The sequence below is a fragment of the Pelodiscus sinensis genome, chromosome 1 (assembly GCF_049634645.1).
Source record: "Pelodiscus sinensis isolate JC-2024 chromosome 1, ASM4963464v1, whole genome shotgun sequence".
NCBI classification, from domain to species: domain Eukaryota; kingdom Metazoa; phylum Chordata; order Testudines; family Trionychidae; genus Pelodiscus; species Pelodiscus sinensis.
Genome location: NC_134711.1, coordinates 92009026 through 92032068, shown reverse-complemented (window position 1 = coordinate 92032068; position 23043 = coordinate 92009026). Strand labels below are relative to the sequence as shown.

At 52.5% G+C, this 23043-nt stretch overlaps 1 protein-coding gene across 1 annotated transcript; it reads right to left on the bottom strand.

The window, feature by feature from the left end:
- Window positions 1–789: 789 nt before the first annotated feature.
- Window positions 790–22980, bottom strand: BAIAP2L2 (BAR/IMD domain containing adaptor protein 2 like 2). The gene is made up of 14 exons (XM_006118942.4): window positions 20357–22980; window positions 18971–19046; window positions 18632–18718; window positions 16276–16337; window positions 15599–15670; window positions 13207–13323; window positions 10586–10732; window positions 8474–8626; window positions 8054–8195; window positions 7453–7675; window positions 6153–6224; window positions 5572–5755; window positions 2798–2838; window positions 790–1601 (listed from the first exon to the last, which is right to left on the bottom strand). Exons 1-14 carry the CDS (start codon window positions 20393–20395, stop codon window positions 1526–1528), a joined length of 1491 nt encoding a protein of 496 aa, XP_006119004.2. The 5' UTR covers window positions 20396–22980; the 3' UTR covers window positions 790–1525.
- Between the last annotated feature and the right edge of the window lie 63 nt (window positions 22981–23043).

Genomic DNA, 23043 nt, shown 5'->3' with positions numbered 1-23043 from the left:
CCCCGGAGCCAACGGTCTGGATGGGGAGCGGGAAGGGAGAGCTCACCCCTCCCCCTGCTCCGTGCCATTCTCTGGGCACCACTCGCTACAGCCTCCAGCCACATCACCCGCCTCAGTGCATGTGACTGGCTTCTCTAGGAACACCCATCACCCTGTATCCAGGAGACACGCACCCCCCGCCACCACCTTCCCACAGCAGGGCAGCACCCTGCACTCAGCTAGGGAAAGGGGACATGGGACTTTGCTGCTCCCTAGTGGCAGGAAATTACAGGCTTGCTGTATGAGGTGAGAGCCAGCCCCGTCAGCCCAAATCTGTAGATGCAGGCTCTGAGGGTGCCTCTAGACAGCACCCTTCTGTGTTGGAATAAGCTACGCAATTCGCACAAATTGCGTAGCTTACTCCGAGTCTAGGTCGAAAGAGTTTAGTTTGAAATGTAGTGCTGTGTAGACAGCGCCAAATTTCAAAATGAGGCACCATTCCGACAAATCCCTTAAGCCTCGTGGAACGAGGGTTACAAGGACACCAGAATAGCGCACCCACTATTTCGGGTAATAGCAGGTGCTTTTAAAGACGCGGCGTTGCTACTTTGGGATACTTCCGATATCCCGAAATAGCAACGCAGTCTCGATGTATCCTGAGACGCTGCCGCAGGCCCCCTCTTGCTGTGTAGGCCTACCCAAGGCTAAGGTTTCCCATGTCTTAGTTTCCCTGGTGGACCCTGCTCCTCACATCCCCCCAAGAAGCAGACAAGATGGACGGTCAGAAGACCTGGGACACACAGGGAGGGTGTGTTTTCCATTTTATTTTAAAAATATATTACTGTTATTATGTACAGAATCAAACACAAGGCTGTGCTACTGGGTTTCCCCTCCCATCCTTTTATCCAGCCCTGGGGTTACCAAGCAAGAAAGTGGAGGAGAGGCAGACATCCTCCCCACAAAGTTCTTTGAAACTCAGTGGCCAGTTGCCCAAGGCCCTGGGGTGAGGAGCTGGAAGGAGAAGACCCCTGCTGTGCAGGTAATCACAACAGGGCTCTGCTGATCCATCATGCAGGTGCCTAACCCCACATATTGGTCAGGATTCTGGTCAGGGGCCAAACCACCTTCAGTGCCTTACAACAAAGAGAGTAGGGGTTAGAGTTATTCTTTTCCCCTGCCAAAATTACTCCATGCAGCGCAGGCGCACAGACCAGGAGAGATGTACCCTCCTTTAGCTCTCAGTGCTTGAATTAGGCAACTTCCTTTCCATGCCACCAGCATCCGTATCCTGGGGATGCCTCCCACTCCGTGGGACCAGCATCACACAGTTTAATCCAAAGAGAATGCCACAGAAAACCAGGGAAGCTCTTTACTGCTGGAGCTCGCCAGACACAGGGAGTAAGACAGAGGGCGTGCCCTGAGAAATTGCACTAGGTTAGTGCCAATCTGAGGTCACAGCAGCCCGGGAATGGGAAAAGGACTGTGCATTTCTACCACCTCTGCTTCTGTCAACCCCCCAGAATCCGCTGCTCTCCACGGCCCCCTTTCACCGGATGATGGGTGCCGACCGGTCGTTGGTGACGGTGGGGCGCAGCTTCACTGTGGCAAACGGGTTGGTGCCGCTGGAAGGAGAAAGGAAAGCGGCTTTGGAAAGGTGCAGTACGGAGAATGCTTTGGGGACACGTTCTCATTCAGATGGTGCCCACAGTGTGCAAGTTATCAATGCAGCTAATACATCCTTGGCTCTCCTGGTAAGGCTCATGCCCTCTCCCTGGATGGGACCCTCTTCTCCCCCCTCCTCCAGACTGGGCCACTCCCCAGCACACATCCCCCCCACCTCCTCCTGACAGAGCAACTCCTCCTCTCCCTGCAGGAGACCCCTCCCCCCCCCCCACACCTTTTCCTAACAGAATTTCTCCTCCCTCTCTCTGGGTGGGTCCTTCCTCTTGGTAAAGCCACTTCCATGCACTCTCCCAGGCCAGGAAGCCCTGCTTCCTTCCACACTCTCCTGCCAGAGGGACCCTTCCTCCCTAGCCTTGGCACAGTTCATAAGAGGAGCAGTCGGCCAATGAAGGAGGAGTTGTGGGGGAGGAGCAGCAGCAAAGGTTCAAATAACAGAGCACAGCATGGCACCTCCTCTCCCTCCCTTCCACCCTTTGGCTAGGGCAGCAAGAGCTCCCCCTTCTGTTTCAATCTGCCCTGATCACTGTGCAGCATTTCTGAGTCACCTGCCAGCAGCCTGTCCCATCACCCACTAGAGAACTTGCCCCACTTTGTACTCTCAGAAAGAGGAGAGAGAAGAGATGGGGAGACTCTGTCAGATCCTCCCTGTCATCTCCCTGGGGCTGGTATAGCTTGGCCATTAAGACAGATTTGCTGTGCTAGTCCACAATATTTCAGATGTCCCACATGATGTCCCGCTTCCCTTGGGAGACTGACAATCCAGCAGCTCTCACTAGCCTGATTTCCTGTCTCAATTTCTTCCCGTTGCTCTTTGTTTACATTCAGATCCTCCCTTACAAACGGGCAACTCCAAGGGATCCAATTCATCATCTCCTCACTCTGGGAGCACTTGCTCCAGTTCCTCCAGGACAGAACAGAGGAGGGTCTGGGGGCCTTGTGAGGGGCTGAGTGGTTTTCCCACCTTTCATTCATTTGATCTATTATTTTACCAGTGAGAGGAGTCAGTGGTCAGGGCAGTAATTGTCAGGATCACCCTTGTTTCCTTTTTTGGAAGACCAGCACCACACTTGCCTCCCCAGTTCTCCAGGCCTTCCCAAGCAATAAGAAAACCACAGTGATCGCAGACTTCACTTACCGGGGGAAGAGTTCTGGATGCTGCTCCCGCACAGCTGACTTCTGCAAGGAAACAAGACACAGGGGCAAAAGCTGAGAGCAAGCACATTGTGCAGGAGAGAGAGAGGGGCACAAAGAGGGGGGAGGGAAAGAAATACACACACACCCAAACACACAGTGGGCATTTCAAAAACACCTAAACAATGAAAGAGCCCAAGTCCCACTAAAGGGATGACAGACTCCATACCCCATCCTCCAATTCCCATTAATTGGACTTGAGCTTCTAAATAGCTTAGGTGCTTTTTGAGAAAACCCACTAAAGCAGAATTGCAGAGAACAAATATTTCCCTTACTGTGCAGGGGAAAGAGGGGATTTTGTCCCTCCCCCCACAGGCTCCCAGGCCCCCCCATCTCTTTCTCAGGGAGGCGGGTATATTTCTGATCATGGGGATTTAGGATCTGCAGAGCACAGCAAAGAGCAAACAAATTGGAACTAGAATTCCCCTGCCAGCATGGCCAGAGATGCCACCTCTGATCATAGGAGGGCCTGGGATACCATCCCCTGCCTCCTGCATGCTTTCTACAGCCTTGTATGGTATATAAATATAGCTTTACGGCAAGATCCCAACATACACGGCCTTAAATTGTGCCTCTGGGCTGCCCTGGATGGATCAACCCTAGGGAGGAGAGAAGAGCTCAGTCGCTACAGCACATTTCATCCCAGTCTCTGCCAAGCCTCAGAAGGGAGCACAAAATAGCACTGGTGATGGCGGGGCTTGTAACACATGCTAGGTACTGGGCTAAGCCCCCCATTCGCTCCACACCATCGGCTGGGGATGGCTTTCACTGACTGCTGAGCTGTGGCTGGGCCAGTGCTGGAGGAGAGCGGCTCCCATTCCTCAATCCCCTGAGTTCTTAAGTTTCCTAGCATAGGGCAGGATTGGAATTAGTCACCAGAGGGGACAGGCTACCCAGGCCCACATGTGGGGTGTGTGCGTGAAGGGTGTGAATGCACCCTCCCTCCCCCCCATGGTTCTCCATGGGGCTGATTCTAGCCAGGCTGGGGAAGGCTGGGGCCTTGTGTTGCCCCAGCCTCCCTTCCTCATGCTCCAGCCAGCCAGGGAAAGGCTGGGGCTGATTCCCTTGGTCCGAGGGGAGGGCAGAGGGAAATCAGCTCCAACCTTCCCTCAGCTGGCCAGAGCATGTGGGAGAGAGGCTCAGGCAAGTGCACCACTCTTGCCTTCCCCAGCCTGGCCGGAGCACGCTTACTTGGGGGACCATGAGGAGGTACGTTTGTACTCTTGTGCTCCTCATTTACAAAAAAAGCACCTCCCCACAGAAATTCCTGCATATAGGCCTGTTACCTCTCCTCAGCCCAGTCCCCTGAGCTAGGCAGACTGGGGCCTCACTGCAACCACAGACCCAGGTGAAAAGCTACAAAATTCCATTTCTCAATCCCTTCAAGCATCCAGGTCCCTCCAGCCTGGGACTGGAACCAATGACCTGGAGAGGACAGTCTCCATATCCCATCCCCCAGTCCCCGGTGGCATCCAAACATGCTTCTGCCCTTCACCCTGCCTCCAAATTGGAACTTATGATCTCCAGTGGAAGCCTCTGTGTTCTGTGCCCCACGCCATGGCTTCCCCGTCCTCGACTGTCTTTAGACAAGGCACCCAGAAGAGCCATCCCTAGCCTTGGCAGGACGGCATCTCTGTCAGCTGGTCCCCAGCCCAGCTCCCCGCACTCAGGGTCCTACTGTTAGCAGAAAGAGCTGCTGCCCCGGAGCCACCAGAAATCAGGCTGGGATGTCATGGAGAAGAGGAGTGAACTGAAGGGCCCCTGCTGAGTAATAAAGGGAAGAAGTGAGGGGGGCTCTGCCATGGGATAGGGCACAGAGTGTGTGAGGGATGGATGGACAACAGCTGTGTGGAAGAAGACTTCATTCAGCTGGGAGGTGCAAACAGAGCAGGGGGGAGAATCTTTTTTGGGTTGGGGGCCGCTGACCCACAGAAAAATCAGTTGGGGGCTGCACACAAGTGAGAAGCAAAAAAAACCCAAACTCTCACTGATGTGGCCCCCGACTGAGAAGGAGACAGACACTCCCCACATTCCCCTCGCACACCAGATCCTAGGGGGGCCCAGGCTAGTAGATCTTGTGTGCTCCAGCCCCATGCTGGGATAGCAAGGGGCTGGAGTGTCAGTGCATGCTCCCCAATGCTGGGGGGGGGGAAGCCCTTAGCCTTGGGAGCCAGATCCAGGCAAGCCAGGGGCCGCACCTGGCCCCCTGGCCTTAGGTTCTGAAATAGAGGGATGGGAACATCTGTAAAGCAGCTTGTGCCCAGCAAGGTAGCGGAGATCAGCGAGGGTGGATTCATGGATGGACTGGAGCAGCACTAAAGAGGCTCAGAAGCATGGGTGAGACGGATGAAATCTGTGATGCAGTGAGGTGTGGATGGACACGTCCCTTCCCAGGAAGTGGGGATGGAATGGATGGGGAGCATAGCCTCACACATACGTAGGGATGAAATGAAGCTGGAGAGGTCACCAAGTCCATCTCCTAGGGCAGAGGCAGGACCAACTACACCTAAACCATCCCTGACAGATGTTTGTCCAGCCTGCTCTTAGAAACCTCCAACAACAGAGATTCCACAACCTCCCTTGGTAACCTGTTAACTATCCTCATAATTCGAAAGCAAGTGAAAGCAAAGGGCAGTCTGTTAGTTGAGGGACAACCTTAACCCACAGAGCCTCTCTCACCGCTTTAGCTGAGGTTAGAATATCACTGGGTGCACACACCTTGGAATCCGCAGGAGCAGAAGAGCTAGCCGTGCTACTCCGGCGGCTGCCAGCGCCAAGGGAGGCTGGAGAAGGAGTTGATGGCTGGGGCAGGGCAGCACTGTGTCGGTAATTTCCTGATGACATGACACTGGGGCGATCCAGGAGGCCATCCATGCTATGACTGCTTCGTAATGGGAAGGACCTGAGCAAGAGAGGAACAGAGCGATAAGAAGAAAAGGAATAAGAAAAGGCTAGAATCCAGATCTTAGGAAGACTGCTCTGGGGTCTCTCCATACAACACACATGGTCTGAGACCTCCCCCTCCCAGGACCACTCCAGAGGGAATATGTCTCCTGGAAATCCCTTCCAAGAGGTTTCCATAAGGAATATATATCCTTAGGATTTACCTAGGTAGACTTAAATATTGTGCCCATATTGGGAGAGCCATAATGAGAGAAGCATGTCTCAGTTTTGTCAAGAGAGGCCATGTCCAAGAGCATCAATGGCCATCAGACAAGTTCTTGAGCACATAGCTCACAGGAAACACTGCTTCATACAGGCATGCACACATAAACATGCATGGCAGCTGTTCCCATTACCTGGTGGGTGGTTCCTCTGGGTCTCTTACTTCTCCCAGGGGCTTTACAAAAGCTTCGGGGAACCAGCCGCTCCTAAATCGCCAGAGACAGGGAGGACAATGAGCCTTTGTAGCAACACACTTCTTAGCATTCCATTCCCAGCCATGGAGTCTGGCCAGGCCACTGGGGCAAACACGCCCATTGCACGGAGAGCCATGGGGAGCTCTTTAAAAGGCCACCAATCACCAAGCCCTTTGTCCTGCAGAAAGTCAACACTCCCAGCAACACGTGGACCCCACTAGCACCAGGTCAGGGCCTACATTTAGGGACAACTTAGAGGAAAGAGCACCATTTACTAAGCCACCTGCACTGCCATGCTGCAGCACCTGGGTTTTCCTGGGAGAGCTCCCCCAGGGTATTGGGAACGGGCTCATATTGGACACAGATATGGCTGACTCCAGGAAGTAAAGACAGTTGTGGGGAATCCCGTGGGATTCTCTCCTGGAAACTCCCCTCCTCCAAAGCTAGCACAACTGGGACTAATGGACTTCAAAGAGAAAGGCAGCATCTGGGTAAGAATCCTATGGTGAGCAGCATTCCACAAATTCCAACCCACAACATGCCTGCCACTGCCAGTGAGCCATGCCACATATTGGATACCAGGTCAGTGATAGGGAGCCGTAGGGGGCCAGGCACTGCACCACAGCAGCTGCTGCTGCCTGCGTAAAAAAACCTCTACAGCTAGACAGACTGGCATTGGGGCTGTCCTTACCTGTGTGCGATATACGCAGATGTGTAGGGCACCTGAAAATTTGGGGCACCCCTGGGTTTTAATGTCCACCCACCTGCCTCTTCCTATTCCCTGTTCTGTGGCTCTGCTTCCTCCAGAGAGGAGCTAGTTAACTTAAAAGTGGAAAAGCCTGCCAGACCTATTAACAGAACATCGAACCTGCGAAAGAGCCATCCAAGTGGTAACAAAGCCATTTAACAGGCATTTGCCATCCCCAGGTATATCCTGTCAGTTTCTGAATTTAATCTATGGTACCTTAGTTTAAAATTTGCCTACAAATATTTCATTAGTGTTGCTGAAGATTATCAAGTCACATCTCTAAAAAAATCCTTCCCCCCAGCTGTCATCAGGCACTGGGGCATGGGTTTAATAGTACAATATAGGGCCCCATACATCCTAAGGATGGTCCTGACTGGAGTTGCTTTAAGAAAGAAGGTTGGAGGGGAGGGCAATAACCTTGGGACATGGCATTTCAGACCTAGCCTGCTGCCTTCTGGCCCGGCGCTGCAGAGACAAGCTGAGCCCACTTACGCGGAGGATCCCTCTAGCTTGCCGTACAGCCAGCCATTCTGTGCCTCTGGAATCAGCACCGTGATGACGTCCTGGATGCTGAACCCTAGCAGGGTGCGGTTGGCGCCGGCAGAGTGGGGCACGATTGCCTGGACTCTCAACGTGCTGCCTCCTCCTCCTGCTTCTCTTCCAGCCCGCTCCCCGAAGGAGCTGGCGCGCGAGAGCTGGCCAGTTGAGAGCGAGCCTGGCAGGGGTAGCCAAGGCGAGAGAGGATTCAGAGGGCTTCTTTCAACCCTAGATTCCCCTCAGAGTATGGCTGGGACAGAACCTCCACTGATGGAGTGAGAAGGCTCCATTCCCCCTTCAGCCCTTCCCCCTGTCACTCATATTATTTCCCTAATGAAGCCCTGATCCCGCCTGTGTGGTTTCCTGTTCATCCACTCATGTGCTTCCCCCTCACCCTCCATGTACCCTGTCCTCTCATCCTGGCATAGAACAGGTGCCTTAGTGCACCCTGGGACAAATGCATTGTGGGTAGTTGAGTCCCTCCAAAATACAGCCTGTGCCGGCTCACATGAGGTACAACCAGCCCCGCATCACTGCCCCCTCTACCCAGTCTTACCAGCTGATGAAGTCTTCTGCAGGTTGCTCCTGGTTGGCTCTGGCTGAGGAGAGGATCTAAGAAGTTCTGCAGGCTCCTGGCGGAAGGGGCTTGAACTACGTCCAGTCATGGCCGAGCCAAAATCTCGCAGAGGCCTCTGGGGCTGTTGGAAGGAAATGAAAATGAGCATGAGCACCACACACAAGAGGCCCCACAGCAGAAATTCTTCAAGAGAAGCTTGGTCCCTAGAGGATCGTATCCCTCTAAAACCTCAATGTACACATACACACACACACAGCCTCTCTCCCTCCCCGACACCCCATCTTCAGTAGCTAATGCCACCAAGGGAGGACAGCCAAGTGAGGCCCTGGAGATACAGATTAATGGGGTACAGGGGTTATCGCAGGCACCCCATGTTACTGGAGAGATCATTTTCCTCACCTTGTCGAGCTGGCTGGGGGTCAGGCGGCCTGACACGTACCCCTGGCCATGGGAGGTACTGAGCAGGCTCGAGGAGTGGCTGCTGCTTGGATTACGGCTGGCTTCCAACTGCTCCTTCCATTTTGGCACCTTGCTCTGGATGATACCCCAAGCCTGAGGAAAACATAGAGAGGGGAGATCAGGGGGAGAACAGGAGCAGACCAATTATGAGGGAGAAAGAGGGAATTAGAGAGTAGGGACCCAAAAGAAGCTATAATCTGTACCCAAGTACATTGCCCACGCTGCTTCCAGTATGAGGGAGGCCCACCACTCTGTGGGTATGTCTACACTACCCTGCTAGTTCGAACTAGCGGGGGTAATGTAGTCATACGCAGTTGCAAATGAAGCCTGGGATTTGAATTTCCCGGGCTTCATTTGCATGAAGCCGGCCGGCACCATTTTTAAATGCCGGCTAGTTCGGACCCCGTGCCGCGGGGCTACACGTGGCACGGACTAGCTAGTTCGGATTAGGCTTCTAGCTGTAAGGAACTAGCTGTAAGCCTAATCCGAACTAGCTAGTCCGTGCCGCGTGTAGCCGCACGGCACAGGGTCCAAACTAGCCGGCATTTAAAAATGGCGCCGGCCGGCTTCATGCAAATGAAGCCCGGGAAATTCAAATCCCAGGCTTCATTTGCAACTGCGGATGACGATATTACCCCCGCTAGTTCGAACTAGCGGGGTAGTGTAGACATATCCTGAGAGCCCCTCAATGCCTATTGGCAGAGGGCCGACTGTTCTGGAGCACGAATCAGGCCTGACACACTCAGTAAGCCTAACAGATGGCTGCCACGGTATTTATCAGTGACAAGCGCTGTGTGAAGTATCACCTGAAGGCTGGGGACACACTGATCATTAGTAGCACTGTGTGATGAGTGGATGGACAGTGTGTAATGAACTAGGTATGTATGTCAGAGATGTTACGTGTTGGGAGCAGACCTCACGAATGAGTTTGTCCCAGACAAAGGAATGTTGATTTGTCTGTTTGCCTGGGCCTACCATGTCATTGAGCATGGTGATACCACAGACAACAGACTGTTCACTTGCCTCTAAACACCAGTTGTCAGGAGTGTAAGGAAATAGCACAGCATCAGCACACCACAGGACCCTGGTGGGTCATCCTGACTCTTGAGAAAAAAACTTGAACAACAAATAGTCTTGCAGCATCTTAAAGACTAAAAAACATGTAGATAAAACATGTAGATGGTATCATGAGCTTTTGTAGATGTTATCATGAGCTTTCGTGCGCACAAAAGCTCATGATACCATCTACATGTTTTGTTGGTCTTTAAGGTGCTGCTAGACTATCTGTTGTTGTTTAAGTTTTTCCAGTTACAGACTAACTCGGCCACCCCTCTGAAGCTCTTGAAAAAAAGACAACGAATGAACTTTGGGAAATATAAAGAGAAGCAAAAGGCAGGTCCGTAACAAGGGCGAGGTGAATGAGGCACTTGCCTCGGGCACATAGCTGAGGCGGCGCAGAAAAGACAGCTTCTTTGATCGTGCCTCGCGCCACATCAGCACCCCCGCCCACGCCGAAGATGGTCTTGCCTCAGGTGCCAAATTAGCTAGTTACGACTTGGGCAAAAGGGCACCCTCATCACTTCATGAACAAAGAGGCAGCACTCTCTTATCTTCCAACAGTGGATCCCCATCCATGTGGGTAGGTGATTCAGAAAAGCTGCTTTAGGTAAGAAACTTTTCTTAGACAAGCTTTGTAACTAAGCTTCATTTGAGGAAGTGGGTTGTGCCCACGAAAGTATATTACATGTATATTTTTGTTAGTCTCTAAGGTGCCACAGGACTACTCATTTTTAAAGTTACAGATTAACACTGATACCCCTCAGGCTTTTTAACTAAGCTTTAGTCACTAGAAAATGTGATTAGACTTTTCTTTTATGTAAATTCTGTTCTGCTTCTATGATCTCTGCTTAGCATCACTTCAATCTCTCTTCTTAATTACTAAGCTTCTTCTTGCTTTCTTGTAAATCCACCTCAGTGTTGCAGCACCCAAGTGAGGTGGGCCTGGTACTGATGCTGTCCTCCTCCTAAATTCAGGCCACATCCCTTCCTTACCCTGCTGTAGACCTGGAGGAAGGTGCTGGAGAGTAGCTGGTGCTTTTCAGCCAGGAAGCGGTAGCGGCGCTTCTCCTCCAGTTCGGCAGCCCTCTGGCTCTCAGAGACAAATGCTTGCATCTCTGACTGCAAGCGCTTCACTTTCTCCTGGGGGGAAGAGAAAAGAAGGGACTGATGTCAATCCAGCACCCTGAGTCTATACAGAGCAGTATTTGGAAGAAAATACCTGGGGTTCCTCTTAGCTGGCTGGGTCATACACCTTTACAACCCCTTTGCTGTGTTGAAGCAGCACACAGTGTTTCTAGGAGGAGCAGGGATCAGGCCCCTAATCTTATTTTAGTTTTTCCATTGCCTCAGACACTTCAGGCAGGAAGGAGTTCCAAAGAATAACAGTATCCTCTATGAAAAGATATGTCCTATCTGTGTGTCAACTTGCTGCCTTTTTCATCTCATGGAGTGCCGCTTTGTGTTCTAAGGAAGGAAGGGTATGTCTACACTACAGCACTAATTCAAACTAACTTAATTCAAATTAGTTAATTCTAACCTAAAAACTAATTCGAATTAGCATTTTGCTAATTTGAAATAGCATGTCCACATTGAGTAGACCCTGAACCGAAGTTAAGGCTGGCCGGAAGCAGTGCCGGCAGGGCATCAGGTTAGAACTTAGAGCGTGGAGCTGCTGTCTCAGGCTAGCCGAGGGCTGTGCTTAAAGGGACCCGACCCCCACCCCGGACAGACAGTTCTCAGGGTTCCCCACCTGGTTGTCTACCTTGATGAGGGACAGAAAACCAGTCCTGTCTTAGAGTGCCCTGAGTGCCTACACTCGGCACGTCACAGCACTCAGCCATCAGCCCGGCTGCATTTGCTGCAGGCTGCCATCCGGGGGGGTCAATCGGGGAGCAGTCAGGATCCAGGAGGCCCTGCAGGAGAGCTTCCACCCTGAGGAGCCCACAGAGCCACCCCAGTCCTCAACATCGGGGGCTCGTGCCCCATTCCTCCCTCACCTCCTTCCACTTACCCTTCCTTAGCCCCCCTTCCTGATGTAAAAAGTAAAGGACACATGTTCAAAATTAGAAACTCTCTTTATTTAACAATACTTGGGAGGGGAGGGGGAATTAACCTCTGGGGACACTGGGAAAAGGAGGTGGGAAAGGGGAAGAGAGAGGGTAGGGGGAAATCTGGGAGGAGGGAGCTGGAAGGGGGAAGCCAGGGGAAGAAGGAGGAGGGGAAGTATAAAACTATGATACGCCATATCTTCAGTATTGTGAACAGATGTGATCTCCTCACCTCAAAAAAGATATTTTGGCCTTGGAAAGGGTTCAGAAAAGGGCAACTACAATGCTTAGGGATTTGGAACAGGTCCCATATGAAGAGAGGCTAAAGAGACTGGGATTTTTCAGCTTAGAAAAGAGGAAACTGAGGGGGGATATGACAGAGGTCTATAAAAGCAGAAGTGCTGTGGAGAGGGTGAATAAAGAAAAGTTCTTCATTAGTTCCCATAATAGAAGGACTAGAGGACACCAAATGAAATGAATGGACAGCAGGTTTAAAACTAATAAGCGAAAGTTCTTCTTCACACAGCACATGGTCAACCTGTGGAACTCCTTGCCACAGGAGGCTGTGAAGGCTAGAATTATAACAGAGTTTAAAGAGAAGCTAGATAAATTCATGGAGGTTGGGTCCATGGAGTGCTATTAGCTAGGGAGTAGGAACAGTGTCCCCGGCCTCTGTTTGTGGAAGGCTGGAGATGGATGGCACAAGACAAATCGCTTGGTCATTGTCTTCAGTCCATCTCCTCCGGGGTACCTGGTGTTGGCCGCTGTCGGCAGACAGGCTACTGGGCTAGATGGACCTTTGGTCTGACCCAGTATGGCCGTTCTTATGTTCTAAGCTCAGAGTTGGGGGTCTCACTGGACCAACTTGATTTTCATGCAAACCTGCTCCTGGGTTCGCATGTGGCCTTTGGTAGCCAGGCTGGCAGCTATCCTGCCCTAGACGGCTGCATTCCTGTGCCTAGTGTGGAGATTGTTGTCCACGATCTCCACACTAGACCAAGCGGGCGCCCTTCTCTTCCAGCCCCGGGCAGGCTCCTGGGAGCCGCCAGCCTGGTCCTAGGAAGAGGCGGAGGGCTGGGTGGCAGCGGGTGGCTGGCTCATGCCGTGCCAGGTGCAGGGTCTGCTGGCACAAGCAGTGTAGCCAGACCGTGCCCCTTTAAGGGTTCCAGGGCCGAGAGGGGGGCAGAAAAGTTTCCTTGGTTTGGCCCAGAGTGACCACCAGGGCAAGCTGGGGAGAGCTAGCCTCCCACTAGTTTGAATTAAGTGGCTACAATGCCCTTAATACGAACTACTGAATTCGAACTAGGCGTTAGTCCTCGTAGAATGAGGTTTACCTAGTTTGAATTAAATTCAAAGTAGCGGTTTGTATGTATAGACGCTATGAAAGTGAATTCGAACTAACGGTTGTTAGTTCGAATTAACTTTGTAGTGTACATATACCCGGAGAGACTTAGAAATCATCTTGGGCTCTGGAGGTATCATCAACATTATCTTGTGATGACCACTCGCCTCATTCCAGAATCCCCTGCAACTCAGCACTATCCTTGCTTCCCCTTCATTTCCCACCTTCATTTCCCAGGCATTCTTGTCTCGAGTCCTCTCCATCCTCCACAGCTCCGACATGCACTTCTCCAGGTTGGCAGCCCTGTGCCGGTACTCCAGTTCGTACTGCTGACGGCTGTTCTGCCAGGAGCACAGAAGGAGAACAGAGACGATGAGGAACATTTTCTAAAGCACAGAGGGGACTTAGGAGCCTAAATCTCATTGAAAGTCAATGGGCCTTAATCCCTTTTGAAAATGGGACTTAAGAGCCCAATGAATGGAGGACGTGATCAGATAGGCAGAAGGAAAGTCCTTAGTCTCTCCGGGTATGTCTACACTACAGCGCTAATTCGAACTAACTTAGTTCGAATTAGTTAATTCGAACTAAGCTAATTCGAACTAACGGATCCAGACTAAAAAACTAGTTCAAATTAGCGTTTTGCTAATTCGAAAAAGCATGTCCACATTAAGTGGACCCTGAACCGGGGTTAAGGCTGGCCGGAAGCAGTGCTGGCAGGGCATCAGAGGAGGACTTAGAGCATGGAGCTGCTGCCTCAGGCTAGCCGAGGGCTGTGCTTAAAGGGTCCCGACCCCCACCCCGGACAGACAGTTCTCAGGGGTGCCCCGCTTGCAAAGCAGTCCTGGCTTGGAGTGCCCTGAGTGCCCACACTGGGCACATCACAGCACTCGGCCATCAGACCGGCTGCACTTGCCGCAGGCTGCCATCTGGGGAGAGGGGGCAATTGGGGGGCTGCAGGAGAGCTTCCACCCCCAGAAGCCCGCAGAGCCAGCCCAGTCCTCCCCATCGGGGGCTCGTACCCCATTCCTCCCTCACCTCCTTCCACTTACCCTTCCCTAGCCCCCCTTCCTGATGTACAAAATAAAGATAACGTGTGGTCAAAAATAGAATCTCTCTTTATTGAACAAAACTCGGGGAGACTGGGAAAAGGAGGTGGGAGAGGGGAAGAGAGAGGGTGGGAGAAGGGAAGGCAACTAAAATGATCAGAGGTTTGGAACAGGTCCCATATGAAGAGAGGCTAAAGAGACTGGGACTTTTCAGTTTAGAAAAGAGGACACTGAGGGGAGATAGGATAGAGGTCTCTAAAAGCATGAGTGGGGTGGAGAGGGTGCATCAAGAAAAATTCTTCATTAGTTCCCATAATAGAAGGACTAGAGGACACCAAAGGAAAGGAATGGGTAGCAGGATTCAAACTAGTAACAGAAAGTTGTTCTTCACAAAGCAAAGAGTCAGCCTGTGGAACTCCTTGCTGCAGGAGGCTGTGAAGGCTAGAACTAGAACAGAGTTTAAAGAGAAGTGAGATAAAGTGATGGAGGTTGGGTCCATAGAGTGGTATTAGCCAGGGGGTAGGAGTGGTGTCCCTGCCCAAAGTTTGTGGAAGGCTGGAGAGGGATGGCACGAGACAAATGGCTTGGTCACTGTCTTCGGTCCATCCCCTCCAGGGTCCCTAGGGTTGGCCGCTGTCGGCAGACAGGCTACTGGGCTAGATGGACCTTTGGTCTGACCCAGGACGGCCATTGTAAGCTCAGGGCTCAGAGTCGGGGGTCTCAGTGGACCACCTTGATTTTCATGCACACCTGCTCCTGGGTGGCCAGGCTGGCAGCTCTCCTGCCCTAGACGGCCACTTTCCTGTGCCTAGTGCGGAGGTCGTGGACAAGGTCCACGATGTCCGCACTAGACCAGGTGGGTGCCCGCCTCTTGCGGTCCCGGGCAAGCTCCCGGGAGCCGCCAGCCTGGTCCCGGGAAGAGGGGAAGGGCTGGGGGGCATCGGGTGGCTGGCTCGAGCCATGCCAGGTGCAGGGTCTGCTAGCTGGGTGCTGGCAGGCTTGCACCTGGCACGGGCACCGTAGCCAGCCCGTGCCCCTTTAAGAGGTCCAGGGCCGGGAGGGGGGCAGACGAGTTTCCCTGGTGTTGGCCAGAGTGGCCACCAGGGAAACCTGGGGAGGGCTAGCCTCCCACTAGTTCGAATTAAGGGGCTACACACCCCTTAATTCAAACTAGTAAGTTCGAACTAGACTTAGTCCTCGTACAATGTGCTTTCCCTAGTTTGAACTAAGCGCTCCGCTAGTTCGAATTAAGTTCGAACTAGCGGAGCGCTAGTGTAGCGCCTATCAAAGTTAATTCGAACTAACGTCCATTAGTTCGAATTAACTTTGTAGTGTAGACATACCCTCCTTCTCCAGTGGGTATGAGAAGCTCTCCAGCCTCTGCCCCAGGGACAGCCTGGAATATCCTCAGAAACGCCTCAGGGATGAAACAATGATCTAAATGGGTGAGGGGCTGAAAGTCTGAGCTGCTCTAAGGGGCTCAAGAGAGGGAGGGGCACAGTGACGGTGTGGGGAGTGAGGTCCAGCACCCTTCTTAGGGATGGGAGAGACAGGGAAGGGCTGGGCTCACATTGATGAACTTCATGTCCAGTGTGGTGTTTTTCTCCATGTGCTGCAGCAGGTCTCCATGGAAGGTCTGAGCCTAGACGAGGCAGAGAAGTCGTTAGAAACTGCACCTCAGTTCCATTGCGCTGTTCTAACCAAACACTTTTCAGAGCAGCAGGTGTTACAGGGTATCGCTGGCAGCTTGGGAGGGGGGGTGTCACGAAACAGGAGAGTACCAGCCCCCCCGCCTCCTGATGAACATGCTTGGCCAGCTGACTGCAGTCAGAGCTAACGCCATCTTTCCTCCCACCCTTTGTCTTGTCTAGCCAGACTGAAAGCTCTTTGGGGAGCAGACTGTCTCACAATGCCAGATGGGCCCTCTAGACACTGCTGTGATATCAGTAGCAACCGCACAGCCGGGAAAGAGTTAACATCCACGTTTTCCACTAGTCCTCCCCCTCCCAATCCCCATCCCCAGCAGCACTACTGGGGGCAGGGGATGGAAATATTGGCACCTCAGAACTGAATGCTGCTTAGATCACACACCCCGTCCCCAGTTCTGCCCACCACAAACTGGGAGCAACCCACCCCAAATTCTTGGTATGGAAACACCAGATGGCTTCCGGCTCCCCCAGCTCCATAAAACACAGGCGCTTTGGGCCCAGCATACAGCTGTGGGCCACTCCCAGTAGAGAAACTCACCACTGCTTCCAGGTCAACGTTCATGTGCCTGTGGGTGTCAGACATCTGTATCAAAATCTGACCTTCAAGAAAAGAGATCAAAGTATCACAGTCAGATCTTCCTCCCATGTGTGCAGCATTCTCTCCCAGGGTGTTAGAACAAAGGGGCCATTAGCACTAATCACGAAAGTGGGGGTAGTGTTATCTTAGTGCAAAGGTCCAACTACTTTTGCTGTGTGTTCGCTGTCTGCTGGGGCGGGGTCTAATGCATGAGGAAAGAGTTCCGGCCAATCCGTTTCATTCTACTACTCAGGTAACAGCTGCTCATTCCTTTTCTATAGTTTCACAGATTATGCATGTTATAATAAACCACACTTGAGCGCTAATGGCTTAGCACTCTACGGGAAACCACACTTGAGGGCTAATGGAGTTAGCAAGGGGTTGGAAGGCTGTTCCCCATCGCAAGCCATAGTGTACTTCACAGCAAGCCACATCCACATTCTACTCCAGGGACTCTGGATTCTGCGTGGCACAGCAGCAGCAGGCTGAAAATTTGGGTTCAGCTTCATATGTTAAATAGCCCATGTGTAAAGAATCCAAACTGAAATACGCCAGCACACGTAGTCTTGTCCACCCTGCCTGGCTTATACGGATATTTAGTTTAGATGGTGCCCATGTATTTGGTCTGAGATGTTGCACAGCTTTTGATATGCGTAAGTTGCAATGAAGGTAGTTACGCTGATGGGGTTTTGAGTAAGACGTGACAGGGAATCTGGGGAAGTCATGGGAGGCAGTTGGGGATTGTGAGATCAGCATTGTAATCCACACACCTTCTAGTGAGACCACTACCCAGAGAGAATAATAAGTCTGCTCTACAGCCTTAGTTGACAGCTGGGTTGGGGTAAGGGGTGGAGTACAGGATGGTATACAGGCTCTGGGCTGGAGGTGGGGATGAATTTGGGGTTCAAGAGGGAATGCCGGGCTGGGGCAGAGGGGTAAGGGCACCCGCTGGGGTGTGGGCTCTGGGGTGGGGCCAGAGGTGAAGGGTTTGGGATGCAGAAGGGGTTCTGGGCTGGGGAGTAGGGCTGAAGGGTATGGATTGTGGAAGGACGCTCTGGGCAGAGGCAGGGATTTGGGGTATGAGAAGGGATACAGGCTCTGGGCTGGGGTTATGGGCTCCAGGGTGGGACAGGGGATGAGGAGTTTGGGGTACAGCAGGAGACTCCAGATTGGGGTAGGGTACAGAGTTGGGGCAAGGTGCAGGCTCTGGAAGGGAGTTTGAACATGGGAGGGGGCTCAGGCACAGGTGTGGGTTCTGGGTGACGCTCACCTCAGATAGCTCCCGGGAAGTGGCAACACGTCCCTCCAGTTCTTAGGCGGAGGCCCAGCCAGGCAGTTCTATAGCGTGTGCGCTGTCTCCACCCCCAGACACCACCCTCACAGCTTCCACTGCCCACTCTTCCTGGCCAACGGGAGCTGTGGAGCTGGTGCGTGTGATGGGGTCAAAGCTCGGGGCCCCCCTGGCTGTCCCTCCACCTCGGAGCAGAGAGACATGTTGCCACTTGCGGGAGCTGCACAGAGCCAGGTAGGGAGCCTGCCTGCCTCACCAGCTAGACTTCTAATAGCCCAATCAGCACTGCTGACCGGAGCCTCCAGGGTCCCGTTCGGACACCTGACAAGCCTAATAGAGGCTGGGATTGCTGCACAGTCCAGGCGTAATGCATATAGGCATGGGTGGCTGGTGAAGGCATGGCTGGGGGAAGCAAGCCCCCAGCCCTGCCCCTTCCCCACCCTCACAGGGCAGCATGCCGTACACAAGCTCCCCCTCCCAACCATGGGGAGAGGAAGGAAGGAGGCGGGCACTTGTCCTAGTCTCCCCAGTCCCGAAGGAGGGTGCAGTGCATTGCACAACCCAGCCTCTCGAGCCCCAGAGCACCAGGGGAGGAAAAAGGGGGCGCCACATGGCCTCTCCAGTCCCAGGGAGGGAGGAGGGCAGAGGGCACACAGCATGACCCCAGCCTTCCCACCCTGGAGGAAATCAGGGGGCGCGTGCTGCGCGGCATGGCTCCAGCCTCCCCAGCCATGGAGAAGGGCACGCCACGTGGCCTGGCCCAGCCCTGCCTCTCCTGCCCTGGAGCACACCCTACTGCAGGCATTCTGGGGGCACACGGTGGGCGGGGCTACGCCTGGTGGTTTGGGAAGGCAATGCCTACCCCTGCCTTACATACCAGACACCCATGCATGGAGGGGTTAGTGACGGGCATTGCCATGCTGGAGACTCTGGTTCCTTTCTGAGCACAGTCCCTCATGCTGCTCGGTGCGATGGGAGCACGGGGGGCATTTAAAACCAAACTAGGGTCAGTAGAAGAAACCTTACCCAGAATTTGTGAGGTGGAGCTCTGCAGGGCTTGTTCCCCAATCTTCTGTATCGCCTTAAAATAGATGTCAGCTGCCTCAGACAGTGCTGTGGAAATACAAGGAGAGAGAGCAGCTGGATTAAAGCTTCCCCAAATTACCCTGCTCCATCCTCATCCCCTTTTTCTTCAACTTGCCCCTTCTTTGCCACTTCCCGGCCTCACCATCTCTTCTCCTGCCTTCCCACAACCTCAGAACAGCCCCAGCCCAGACTGATCCCCCCCCACCCCACTTGCCAGCGCACACAGTCCCAGCTTTTGTCCCCCCACTACAGTCGGGTGGGAGAAGAGGCTGCACTCACCGTGGAAAGCACGTATGTAGTTGTTGCCCAGGTAGACCAGGTTCTCCAGGGCAGGGTTAAAGTGCTCCAGGATGCTCTGTTATCCATGCGTGTTGGAGAGAGGGGTGAAAGAACACAACAGGTTAATGCTCTCCACCGGGCCCCAACGCCTGGAATGAAACAGGCCCGTGCCCTGTGCTGTCTGTATGTGATTTGTCTGACAGAGCTGTGGCCTATCCATCACCCCGCTGGCTGGTGTCAGGGCTCAGGCACCCTTCACATTGTGGGGGCACAGCCCTTGCATTTTCTCTTCCAGCTGAGAGCAAACCGTGGGGTTGGGTGATCGGGAGAGCATGGCATGCTTCCCTCTGAACGCCCCAAGGGCTACTATCCTCACCTGGAATCTAGTGAGTTTCTTTCTGCCCTCCGGGGTGGGCATCACATCTTGGGAACCATATCATGAGCATCAGGGCTCCATCGCTTGATAAGAGTCGAGGCATGCGGCAGTTTTAACCCAGCCTCATAGGTCTACTTACCCTATTAACTGAAGGTGCACAGCACCCCTTATTGCACCCCATGCTGGGGCAGCAGTGTGCAAATTCAGGTGTGGGATCTAAGTGCTGCACAAAATTAAGGAGAAGAGCCTATCACACAGCGGAAGTGCCCTCACTTGCACACTCCAGCCTAACTGAGCATGGGCGTGTCCAGGATTTCTTTAGCAAGAGCTCCGATCCTGGCAGCGTCTTTACCAAAAAGTGCATTGTATCGTTTGATCTGGACCTCAGAGACCAGTGAAATCGGTCTGGTCACTCGGGCAAGGAGCTGCCCATACACTAATCTACCCTCCACTCGCCATTAGAAACATTAGTGTCTGGGCACGTCTGACTCGACAGAGTGAATATTCCACAGTCCTGTGGATCCTGACTGTCCGGAAAGGATTCCTAAGATCAGCCAAAATGCTATTCAGTTTCAGTTTGTAACTTTCCTGCTTTACCCTCTTGCATCACTCCAATCTCCCCCTCCCCCCCCCTTCCAAAGATGAGCCTCTCTAGCTCTCCCATGGCAGGGATTCACTGAGAAAAGTGCTGTGCCTTAATACAGCAGCATACCTAGAAGGGGTTAACCCCAGCGCTGCTGGGTTCTGGTATGAACTACACCACACATCCCTTCGGCCATCTGTCTGCTCTCACACCAGATTCACAGAGCCAGAACTACATCAGATCTGGCCCACAGATTTTTCAAAGCACATTAAATCAATCAATCAATCTTAATTTAATCCCCCCATAGAATACTTCATTTCTCTTGTGCTTTTAAATCCTTTATGAAAGACGCCCCCAACCCATGAGTCTCTCAACCAATTGAGAACAGCCCTTTCACTCCACAGCCTGTCTGGCAGCCACAGCTCACCTTGTAGATGGAGATTGTGGATCTGTAGGACTGCTCCATCTCGTCAGCCTTTAGCAGAGAGGCAAGGAGCTCTCAAAGACTGAGAAGTTGGTGGGGAGAAGACAAGTTGTCCTCAAACTCTCCTGAGACTCCAATTCCAAGGACCTAGATGGGTTGAGACTCTCTCTGCCTAGCACAGCAGGGCACCAGGAAGAAACATGTCCAGTGAGAAGGGATGAGAACACCACAAGGAGGTTTGGTTTAATAATTCACCAGTCAGGATGTTAGAACTTGATCCTTGAATGTAACCAGACACCTAGGAGAGAGGAATCCTATGACAGCCATGAGGGTCATGTGACCATCACTTTGAATTATTTATTGCAGGTTTCAGCATACAGCTCACCCCCCTGTACCATCATGTGCTGGTCAAGCCATCTGGATTGTGCCTCACCACAGAGGCACATTGGTGCTACTGGGAAAAGGTTCATTGTCCTGCCTCAGATCTTACAAACTCACTAAGACAGGACATCCCATGTGCTTTATGACAATATGAAATAACTGGAATATGCTTTATACAAGATAGTTCATGTGACATCTCATTGGAAAGGTTATAATCTGCTGAATGTGTTTATCCTACTTGTATGCATGCATCATTGCTGTGTTAGGAATTAGAAATATGAAATATGAACCTGTTTTGTTACTAATGTAGTGATGCTGAGGGCTCTGGCCCTTAATGGCCCAATACTCAGGACAATGATCTGCGAAAAGACTGTTTTTTCCTATGAGCCTGGGAGGAGGGGTTATGGTGGATCCTACAAAGACGTGGCCATATCACCTGATGCTGGGACCCATTTTGGACTCTGTATTTTTTCAATGAAAGTGAGAAAAAGTTTAAACGGAACACAAAGGATTCCTGCCTTATGCAAAACCTGTTTAAGGATGGGGAGTGAGGTAATTCTGGTAGTCAGTTCTCCTTAGCTACCCTACCCAAGATGACTGCTGGAAACATCTAAGGGTTTATCTACACTGCCACTTTGCTGCACTGTGACTCCTCATTTACGGGTGTGAAAAACATCCCCTCCCCCAAGCACATCAAGTTACAGCGCTGTAAAGCAGCATGGGTGTAAGCAGGTTTCTGGCAGTGTTAGCTAGCCCAGGGCAGGGCCTATGCCCTATGCAGCCCAGCACCAGCACCTCCACCACATGGGGGGAGGAGCAACCAGCTGCTCTGTAGTGGGTGCTACGGGGGGGCAGAAGCTGTGGAGGACAAGGGGTCAGCAATTCTCCTAGACCAGATGCCCATTTGCTGCAGTGCTGTCCGGTGCATCCGGTCAGAGAGTTGGCAACCTTGGAGCAGAGCAGAGAGGAAGGCTCACCTGCAGCCTCAGAGCAGAAGTCCGGGATGGCAATGGGCGATGCGAGGGCAGACCAGAGGAGCAGAGGCCAGCTGCGCTGTTGGCTGGAGAGAAGGGGTGCTTTGAAGAGGAAAACAATGCTGCTTTCCAGCCACCAGCTGCCTCCTGCTACTCTGGAGTCCTCTGGCCCATGCTCATGCTGTTCACTGCCATGTGGTGAGCAGGTTCTGGGTGCAGAGCCCACAAGAGGGGGTGGGCAGACAGTGGATGGGGCTGGAACTAGCGCTGAGACCTGGGAGATGGGGGGGAAGGGCTGTCTCCTAGAGCCAGCATTGAGTGAGGGTGGCAGGGAATGGGGCTCTGGAGCGGATGCTGCCCATGGCTGCTTAACATCCTGTTCCTAGGCATACACAGCATAGGGAACCACTAAATTTGGGGCACTACCAGTAGGTACCCCAAATTCAGTGGTGGCCTATGCAGCTGCTTATGCCTAAGGATGGACCTGAACTAGTCCCCTCATGGAGGTGATTTACCTAGAGTGCTGGGAGAGCTCTCGCCCAGCACTGGTGCCATGTCCACCCTGCCACATTATGGAGGACCTGGGATTTCCATGGGTATCCAGTGATAAGGGGCTGGACACCACAGGGGGACACTTTGAAGGCTCAGAGGCTGGGGTGCATTTCATAGTCAACCTGCAGGGCAAAGGCAGAACCCGGACAGCCCAGAGAAGAGTGCATGGGTGTATAACAGGCTGGTTGTATTAGGGAGCTAACACCCGGCTGGCACAGACAAGATGCTCTCATACTAGAGGCTGCCGACAACAAGGTGGCCCACAGCCCTACATATTCCAAGAACAGTCACAACCACATCCCTTTCCAACTCGAGGAAAAGAGAATTTGTGGAGCTTGCCCCACCAAACCCAACAAGCAGGCTTCCTTTAATGCCATCATGCATGCAGCCTGATGCGGCTGGTATCTCTACTCCAGGACACCTACAGCTCTGCACAACGCACATCAAATAGACCCAGGCCGAATACGGCTTTCACCCAGGTGCAGAAAGCTTCTCTCTTACCAGATGCTGACAACAATCTTTGGGACGAGATGCAGAACTAAACACCCTGATGCCTCATGATCATTAGATTCCAACACACTTTGGTGTATCCTCTATTCTTGTGATCCAATTCCTGGACAGTTGGAGATGATCTGACAAACTGTGAACTCCTACCAGTTCCTACCAGTTATTAAATTCATCTCTTATAAAAAACTAAACCAAATTCAGAAACAGTGAGTGCCCTTTAAAAGGGAATTCCAGTGTGCAACAAAGGAGGAAGAGCTGGGGTAGGGGGGAAGCAAT

Bases quoted from the DNA above. Each gene is read 5' to 3' on its own strand.
- BAIAP2L2 (XM_006118942.4), bottom strand. From the start codon at position 20,395: ATGGAGCAGTCCTACAGATCCACAATCTCCATCTACAAG. The intron at 10,733-13,206 runs GTGGGAAATGAA...TCTTCCCCCCAG, and splicing joins AGAATGCCTGGGAAATGAAG to GAGAAAGTGAAGCGCTTGCA. The intron at 7,676-8,053 runs GTAAGACTGGGT...TACCCCTGCCAG, and splicing joins GCAGAAGACTTCATCAGCTG to GCTCGCTCTCAACTGGCCAG.